Source organism: Rhagoletis zephyria, unplaced genomic scaffold (assembly GCF_001687245.7).
Source record: "Rhagoletis zephyria isolate East Lansing unplaced genomic scaffold, Rhagoletis_zephyria_1.1 Rzeph_scaffold_00720, whole genome shotgun sequence".
NCBI lineage: Eukaryota > Metazoa > Arthropoda > Insecta > Diptera > Tephritidae > Rhagoletis > Rhagoletis zephyria.
The window spans coordinates 45,020-54,469 of record NW_016157804.1 but is presented as its reverse complement, the minus strand read 5'-3'; the positions used below and the strand labels follow the sequence as shown (position 1 = coordinate 54,469).

At 36.8% G+C, this 9,450-nt stretch overlaps 3 protein-coding genes across 3 annotated transcripts; 1 reads left to right on the top strand and 2 right to left on the bottom strand.

Annotated features, from left to right (window-relative positions):
• Window positions 1–319: 319 nt before the first annotated feature.
• LOC108361238 (uncharacterized) lies at window positions 320–763 on the bottom strand. The gene has a single exon (XM_017613811.1). The coding sequence runs from the start codon at window positions 761–763 to the stop codon at window positions 320–322; it is 444 nt and encodes a 147-aa protein (XP_017469300.1).
• A 560-nt stretch (window positions 764–1,323) lies between these two features.
• Window positions 1,324–2,941, top strand: LOC108361241 (putative nuclease HARBI1). The gene is made up of 4 exons (XM_017613813.1): window positions 1,324–1,656; window positions 1,736–2,156; window positions 2,217–2,361; window positions 2,413–2,941. Exons 1-4 carry the CDS (start codon window positions 1,526–1,528, stop codon window positions 2,787–2,789), a joined length of 1,074 nt encoding a protein of 357 aa, XP_017469302.1. The 5' UTR covers window positions 1,324–1,525; the 3' UTR covers window positions 2,790–2,941.
• Window positions 2,942–3,325: 384 nt separating this feature from the next.
• Window positions 3,326–4,839, bottom strand: LOC108361239 (probable DNA-binding protein SNT1). The gene is made up of 3 exons (XM_017613812.1): window positions 4,620–4,839; window positions 4,021–4,531; window positions 3,326–3,959 (listed from the first exon to the last, which is right to left on the bottom strand). Exons 2-3 carry the CDS (start codon window positions 4,152–4,154, stop codon window positions 3,725–3,727), a joined length of 369 nt encoding a protein of 122 aa, XP_017469301.1. The 5' UTR covers window positions 4,155–4,531; window positions 4,620–4,839; the 3' UTR covers window positions 3,326–3,724.
• Window positions 4,840–9,450: the final 4,611 nt, after the last annotated feature.

Here is a 9,450-nt window from a genome sequence, read left to right as displayed (position 1 = left end):
AAGCTTCTTCAGCAGAAAGATGCTGGTACTTCTTATTGAGCATAGCTTCACACTCAGCCCAAAGCGGCAATTTATCATAGTCCAGCTCCTCCTCCCACTTTGACCGAGTAGTGGGATCATGTGGGACATGACTATGTGAATTAACATCGCATTTGAAATATGTTTGTCATCACCCAGAGACAAAAGCGAGTCATACAGCGCGGACACTGTGTCGATTATAGATCGCAAAGATGAAGCAGAAGGTTTTTTGAATTTTAGTAAGATCAAAGAGTCTAGAAACTGTATTGAAAAATATAAGACATTTATTGCCATATACTCTCTACAAAATGGCCAACGCCTTTGGGTAGTTCTCTTCCGACATTTGAAAGGACTTCACTGTGCCAAATGGTTCACAGGATAAACACGACACTAAATGATTAAATTTTTCGATATCCGGGATCGTAGGATCGTTATGCACTAAACTTTCAAACAAGCTCATGCAATTCTTAAATTCAGAATATTCCCCTTTAAATTTGGGCAGCGACATCTTAGGGAGTCGCGAGCTGTGAGGTGCAATAAATGCTGATTCAGCAACAGAAGATTTATTTTTTGCGAGAATGGACTTAATCATGGACTTCGTTTCTACAACTATGTCCTCCAATTCTCCGCGGGCCAAATCTGCCTCATCAATTTCTTCTATTCTTGATTGACACGTCATTAGCTTTTCGCTGTGTGAATTTAAAATTTCAAGTCTACATTCTAGTTCGATGGGATCTAACGACATGGTTTTTTCAATAAGGCTCGTTCTTATACGTACTATGTTTCTTTTCAGAACTGAAAGTTGCTTTTTAAATACCTTAAATTGTTCTACTTGGCTCATTTTTAAATCGAGTTCAGATGTCTTGGTTGCGAACAGAAGTATAACTTTTGCTTTTATGCACAGTAATTTTGTGCTCGAAAAATAGTTCTGGAAGTTTTTTAGGAAACTAAAACAAAACAAAAATTAGATGAAACTTGACCAGAACCAACGAAAAACGAGATCGAAAGCCAATTGCCGAACACCAAGAAATTGCAACGGTTGTATAATTTTTCAATTTGCAGTAGCAAATTGGCGTAAATTAAATTTGCGAAAAATATCGTATAGACTCCTAAGCCTGTAAATCACGCTTTGATTTTTTGAAAATTTACGAAAAAATACAAATCGAAAATAGTACCCGCAAAATTATTCAAACACAAAACGCGTACTTCTACCTCTTGTCCCAATGTATCCTTCACTTTAAAGGCAGTATGTAAATATGTATGTATGTATATACGAGGTCTATTTGCATGCAATATCAGCCCAATTCTAAATATTTCGGGGAATTTTTCACATGCGGAATTTATTTTTCACTGTGGAAAAATTCGCCGATTTTAAATGCTCAGGGAGAAGGTTTTTTTGCGAATAGGAATTTTTCACTTTCGAAATCAGCTGTTTATGACAATTATCTCATTATTTGCAAATTTAAACTTGGCAAACTTTTGCAAATTTGAAGCTTAAACACTAAAAATGAATAGCCTAGCGTTAAATTTTCTAGTTGAAGAAATTATGCAAGAAGAGGAGCAGTGTAAAAATGCGCAAAGGGTTTTCAGGAGGAAACTACGAGACATAACGAACCCATTTGAGCTGCCCGAATCTTTGTAAGTGAAAAAGTTAACCTTTTTTTAATACTAATTATTTGATTTTATTGCGCGGTTATAGATTTGAGAAGTATTACAGGGTAAATAAGTCGGCTTTTAGCTATTTACTAAAAGTCCTAACAAAGTACACACCGAGACGGAAGAAGCAGTTTGCTGTGGCACCGATTGTCAAACTTAGCGCATGTTTGCGCTTTTTTGCAGAGGGTGGTTACCAGACGGGTGTAGGTAAAGACCACGATGTTGGACTAGCACAATCTAGTTTCAGCAAAGTACTAACTGAAGTGCTGGATGTATTTGGCACATACCTATGCCCACAATGGGTACAATTTCCAACAACGCAGGAAGAAAAGCGGAAAATTGCTATTTCGTTTTATGGAAAACATAAAATACCAGGCGTTGTCGGATGTGTGGATGGGACTCATGTCCGTATTATCGCACCGTCGGAAAACAAGCACCTTTACTATAACAGGAAAGGTTATTTCAGTTTAAATGTTATGCTGGTAAAGAGTGAAACGATTTATATGTATTTCTGATTCATAAATTAAGATCAATTATTACAGGCTTGCGACCACGAACTAAAAATACGCTGCGTGGACGCATCACATCCTGGGGCTTGTCATGACTCCTTCATTTGGAATGTCAGTGATCTTAGAAAACATTGCGAAGAAGAGTTTTCGGGTCAAACAAGAAATTTTTGGCTTTTAGGTAAAATTTTACCTTATAATGTGTTATACTAAATTATGTTGACATATTTAGGTGACGCTGGATACCCGCTGGAACCGTGGCTCTTGACTCCATATAGGACGCCAGAAGATGGGTCAGCGGAATTACGCTTCAATGAAATTCACTCTAAATGCCGCAATATCATTGAACGTACAAACGGGGTTTTGAAGAACAGATGGAGATGTATCCTTGGTGCGCGAGAACTTCATTACACGCCCGAGAAAGCGGCAAAAATTGTAAATGTTTGCTGTTGCCTACACAACATTTGCATCCATTTCAAGGTGAATACGCCCGTGGCTGACCCTGATGTTAGCGTTGATGAAATTGAATCTATTTCAATAATATCACAACACAACTTGGAAATTGCAAGATCAATCAGATGCAGCATTCGTGATTCAATTGCTAACTAAATACATGTATTTCTGGTAACAATTCAGTTTATATTTCCATACGTATTTTTTTAGTCATAAAAAATTAAATCATAGTTCATAGTTGTTGTACGAGTATACGTACAGCCCGCGACAAAAGATACCACATCAAAATTTTTAAAGTTTTGTCTATTTTTCTTTTGCTATTTTTAATGTTCATTAATTTTTTTATTAAAGTATAGCCCATTATCTAACAAAAACCTTATAAATACAAATTTCAAACTGAGTACAAAAACTATAAAAATTCCATAAGCTTTTCATTCCAATTTCAAGAATTATAATTAGAATTTATAGAAAAATTTTTGGGATGCAGTTTTATAGTTTATTAAATTTAAGTATTATAAATGGGAAGTTTGAAGTTAAAGAAAAATCGCTTTGATTTTTAATATTTTTTTTTGCTGAAGGTAATGTGCACTTTATTCCACACCAAGTAATTTTCATATGGAAGAAATTGCATACCGTCAGAAAAAAAAAATTATCAAAAATCAGCGCAAGTTTTTAACAACTCCAAACTTGCACTTTATTGCACTAAAATCGAATAAGCTATAAAACTGCATACCAAAAATGCAATTAGAAATTCTAATTAAATTGCTTGGTATTCGAATGGAAAGTTTGTGGATTTTTTACAACTTTTGTACAATATTCAGAATTTCATTTTTTATGGTTTTTGCTAATGATGTATGCTTTAATAAAAAAATGAATATATGTACATTAAAAATAGCAAAAGAAAATTTGTCAAAACTGGCCAAAATATTGATGTGCTATCTTTTACCGCGCTGTATATGTAGAACATCTTATGTTTAAGCAATTTGTACTTCAATGTAACTATTGGTAATGTTATTAATAAAAAATAAATACTCAGGTACTTAGTACTTTAAGGCAATCCAATAAAAAAAAATACTCTTGCAGTATATACACTAGTCGCACTGCATTTGTCCATCATTACTTTTACGAACTTTTAGATCTTCTATTTCCATCAATCGTCTATTCTTTTCCAATTTGTATTCAATTTCTTTTCTTCTCATTTTTTCCATAACATAATTGTGTCTCTTCATTTCTTCTATCTTTTCCTTCTTAATGAGGTTCACTTCCTTCAGATGCGATTCCATCTCTTTATAGTGCTTTTTCTGAATATCATATATCTTGTCCAACCTTTAATTTGTAGGGAAGAGATTATTATTCTTTCTTGTAATAAAATATAAATAAATATAACCTTTGCGATATTTTATTTAAGCTCCCGTGTTGCTCTTTTAGATCGGTTGCTGCAGTCTTTATATGCGCATTTTTATTTCCCCTTTCAAGGCGGCAGCTGCAACGGCTTTTGATTGTTTTGGAACCGGAGAACATAATTCTGTGATAATGCCCGTTTTAACACAATCTGTAATTTTACTTGTAGCCGCCGTGCCGTTGTCTTGAGGTTCCTGGGTTGCAATCACCATATCTACAAAATTTTCCTCTTCGATAATGTCGGATATCTCAACTTCTGAAACAAATGACGGAGCTTCGGCATCGTCAATAACAAGCGCATCTTCAGGTGCCACCTGAAATCCTAATCTTTCCACGAGGACACCATCCACATATTTCTCCAACCCAATTAAATTAAAAATAGCCTCTTCACTTGGGGACAGTTTTTTCTCCATATTAGGGCCACCTCCCGTTCCTTTCCGCAACTTCACGTTTTCCGACGCCTTTTGCCGGACATATCGCTTTTGGTCGCACCATACCTAAAGAAAATTGTGTAGATTTACATAGGTACTGACACAGAGCCCCAAGTGTGTGTGTTTTAACTTTTTATATATTAACATTGATTACCTTTTTCCACTCTACGATATTTTTTACTGGTGGTCCCGCCGCGTTAAGCTCCAACTCTACTTTTTCCAAAATCGTGTCTGGTCCTCTTTGTCTCCTTTAAAAAAACCTCTAGCAATGGCGGGTTGCGTTTCCATTAAGCTGATAAGCAATTGCAATTGCGTTTTATTTGTAGATTTTGACCTAAAAAGAAGAACTAGTTACTATTTTTTTGTTATTTTATGAAAATACTTACTATTTGGCTGAAACTCGCTTGCAAGTCACCGGTGAATAAATTCTCGCGGGCTGTCAAAATTTTCCGCCATTCACTTGCGTTAGAGATGCCTACTTTTCATTTTCGAAATCTTTCGAACTTGTTCAGAATAGGAGGAAAGCGGAAAGTGAAAAAATCCGATTTTTTTTTTCGTTTAGAATAGGAGGATTGCGGAAAGTGAAAAAAGTCGAGCGGAAATATTATTTAGAATTGGGCTGTATATATATACATATATGTAATTGGCGCAATTGAAATGGATACAAGAAATGCCAAAAATCGAAGCTTGTATTCTTTGTAAGACGATTATCAGTAACTTTAATAATCAAATCAATTACAAAGCCAATATTTCGTATGCTTCAATTGTTCGCACTCAATACCTGTTTATCATGGACCGGTTTGTTTCCAGCCTTCACTTCCCTCTTGCAGACGATACAGTTGCAGTTCATTCCCGCGATATCCAACGATGCAGCAGTAAATTTATGCAGCTTCCCAGTAACACAGCAAATCTTAGGCTAGTATCCAAGGTAGCAGTTCCAACGCGGAAAGTAAGCAGCAGCTCCAACGGTAGGTAAGTATGTATACAATAAGAAATAAGTAGCAGTTCTAACGGAAACTTTTTTAGTGGTAAGTTATTTGATTCCGTTTTGCGAAATAATTTTTGTTTATTTATGTGTGTGTAAAATTTCGTTTTTAACAGCCGTATGCCTTTTAATTGTGCTTGTATATATGTCTATATATATTTTTTGAAATTATTCTTAATTTTAATTTTTGTGTGTTTTATGCACTACGGCCCACTGTCACTGCACTCTATTTGTTCCCTGCTTATTTTTATGGTTTGTGTGTATGTATTTTTGCTATGCGAGACGACTGACTGTCACGGAGCGCGCAGGCAACTAAATAAACGTTATGTGTACTCGTATATTGATGTATTGTATCAAAGGAGTTAAAGTTTTTTAGTAATTAAGGACTTCTTATTTCAATAGTTTGTCCAAATCACTTTGTATGACAATTCATCGCCTTTGCTTTTAATAATTTAGCAAATTCACTTATATTTTTTATATGGATTTCGCACTAAGTCCCTGCTCGGGCGCCATGAAATTTCAACACTATTTTGTGCTAAGTTGGTTTGTACCTTTTTTTTATCAGTTTTAGTCACTTTTAGAGGAGCGCGAAACACTACAAAATTATTTCCTATTTAGTTGCCTGGGAGAACAAATAATGACCGCACATACTGCCTAACCTAACGGCTTAACTTAGAGGTATTAAGCAGGAGAAAAACCGGGTGTTTAGGCCCATACCTAAATATTCTGCACCACTCTAATGCGCGTTAAATAATTTTGTATCTGAGTGCACACACACATACATAAGATACGGCTAACATTCCAGCCGTTAACAATATGCCCCACCGTACGGTAATTGAGTTGAGGGGAAACTCAACGAAAGTTACTGTTGGGCGGGCTCAAACCCTTTTCGTTTGATGGCACTCCGTCACTTCCTAGAAGACCAGCAGAGCGACTGCCAGCCACCACACCACGTCAGCAAGGTAATCTCATCAAGCTATTAGCAAAATCTATATTTAAATTCACTCTGTTTTATTAAACATTTTTTCTCAACAAATAAAGCAAACATTTGTTATTATTGTTAACTATTAAACACTAATACGCTGTTGTTTTTTTCACTTATTTTCTTTACGTGCGAGCGCCTTAAAAATTCCAAGACGCCGGCGCGTAAATATTGGTCCTTCTCAACCGAGAAATTGTCCTCCGAGTACTCCACAGCGCCAAAAATACAGTCCACACGCACTACTGCCGCTTGATCACCGCATTATCACAATTTGCAACAGGATCATCTGCCAGTTGAAGCCTTTTTTATTTTTGATACACCGCAAAAGGACATAGGATACACTGCCACTTGATCGCTACATTTGCCACAGCAGCAACCGTTCCAGCAACTTATTTTGTCACAAAAGCAGCACTTCCACTTACAAAGGTACGTGGTTTTGATTTCACACCTTAGTGCATTTTAAAACATTATTTATAAAATCGAGTGTCAAACAAAAATATCGCGGATGAATTTTTGAGAAAAAGGGTAAAAAAGATTTAATTTGCTTTGAACTTTATAAAAAATTTGCAAACCGTTCGTTTTGTTTTTTGTTTTCCACATTTGCTATTAAGATACACCGAAGATACCGCCATTTTGAAGTGATCAGGTGTTGTTGTTGCAAGGTGATTTATTTAAAGCGAAGCACTTGCTTAATACAAGTTTTTCGGTGCACAATTTTAAGTTCATATCATTTTCACCTTGATTTTGATATTTTATTATAACTCCCTTTGTGTCACTGATCTATAAGTTTTTTTCAGCCGTGTGCTATTAAGATTTCACTTGGGACGTTGTTGTTGGGGTTAAGTTACTTGTTTTAATCAAAGCACTTGTTTAATAAAAGTGTGCTATAAAATTTCACTTGGTACGTTGTTGTTGCGGTTAAGTTAACCTTTCAATATAGGTACTTATACAGCAGATTTTTCAGCGTACAATTTTAAATTCTTATCATTTTCACCTGTTGACTTTGGTATTTAATTATAGTTCCACCTTAGTGTCTCTGGTTACAGATTGGGTTAGTTAGTGCCTTAAACAGTTCACTTCACTTTTTTTGGTGTATCAAGTATTTGATTGCGCATGTAAACATACATACACACATAATATTTTGTATTGTGGAGAAGGACGGGTTCTTTTTTCCCTCTTTTTGTTCACAACATTCACTTTTGCGACAAAATTCACTTCGACCGATTACAGTGTTGTATACACTACATATATATATATATAAAGAGTTTGGTGGCAAGTAATTTACCATACGGAAATACATACATATATATAACTCGTCCTTGCTGAAATAAAATAAAATAAATTATTAATTACGCCTTGGTCTTGGCGCCTTCCAAGCCAGCGTGGAAAACCCCACATGCAAAATGTGCCATAGCCATGAGCACAGGCTAAAAAGGTGTGACAAATTTTACGATTTAACACCACTAAAGCGGCTCGAATTTATTAAGAGCATCCACAGTTGCTTGAATTGCTTGTCAGCCAGCCAAAAGCAACAGCTCTTAGTGCACCTCCAAGCCCGTCCGACGATATAGCCTCTACTTCTGAGCAAGGAAAACGGCGGGAAGCTGCGAAAAAGAATAAAGCAGTTAATAAAGTTAATTCATGTCATGCAAACTCAAATAAAGGAGTACTGTTAGGAACGGCACGGGTCAACATTCATCATAATGGTGTAAATTATTCAGCGAGAGCGCTCAATGATTCTGGTTCTGAGTGTTCTTTCATAACCGAAAGACTCAAACGAAGAATCAACCTGCCATCGAAACCCTTGCATGCCCAAGTTTCGGGCAGCAATACTTCAATATCGGCGCAGGTAAAAGAAGCGTGTGTTATTCATTTGCGATCTCCTACGGATCCGTTAATCAATATAAACACAACCGTATTAGTTTTGCAACAATTGACAGGGGATTTGCCGACTTGCCAAGTAAGCGCAATGACGCGGCAAGCATTCCCAGACTTGATTTTGGCGGACAAGAGATTCTTCATCCACGAGCCCGTTGACCTCGTCTTAGGCGGTGACGTCTACCCCCAAATCATTTTAAGCGGGTTAAAGAAGAACATCCTAAATGCACTTCTCGCCCAAGAAACCGTGTTCGGTTGGATACTGACCGGTCAAGCGGAATCATTGAATCCAACCAATAAAACAGTATCATTTTTTAATGAAGTTACTGTGGATAAACAGTTAACGGCCTTCTGGGAGCTAGAAGATATCCCCAAGAAAAGAAGTATGAATGCCGATGACATATATTGTGAAAGGCTTTTCAAAGCAACGACAAAGCGAAATGATGATGGGAAGTACATTGTCTCCTTACCCTTCAGGCAAGATTTTCCAAATAATGTTTGTCTAGGACCATCACTAAAAAGCGCTTGCTCTCAGTTCTACCGGAACGAGACGCGACTAGCAAAAAAACCTGTTCTTCAAACAGGGTACAACCGGGTTTTATGTGAATACGAAACATTGGGCCACATGTCAAAGATTTCAACTACCGTATCACCAGAGTCAACCGACTGTTATTTCCTACCACATCATTCTGTGTTAAAGGAGGAGAGTACCACAACAAAGGTCAGAGTGGTATTTAATGCATCATGCCCAACCGCCAACGGAATGAGTTTAAATGACGTCCTCCTTCCAGGTCCTGTACTTCAGGCCGATTTAACTATCCTCATACTCCGATGGAGACTGTTCCAATACGTCTTCAACAGCGATATAGAGAAAATGTATCGGCAAATATTTGTAAATGAGAATCAAACGAAATATCAGCGCATAGTTTTTCGTACCTGCCCAAGAGAACCAATTAGCTTATACGAATTAAAAACGGTGACTTTTGGCATCAACTGTGCTCCTTACCTCTCGATAAGACATTGCATCAACTAGCTGATGAGGTTGAGAGCTCGTTTCCAATCGCATCCGAAATTTTGCGAAAGTGTATGTACGTGGACGACGTACTTGCTGGAGGACACAGCATCGAAGCAGCGATTAAA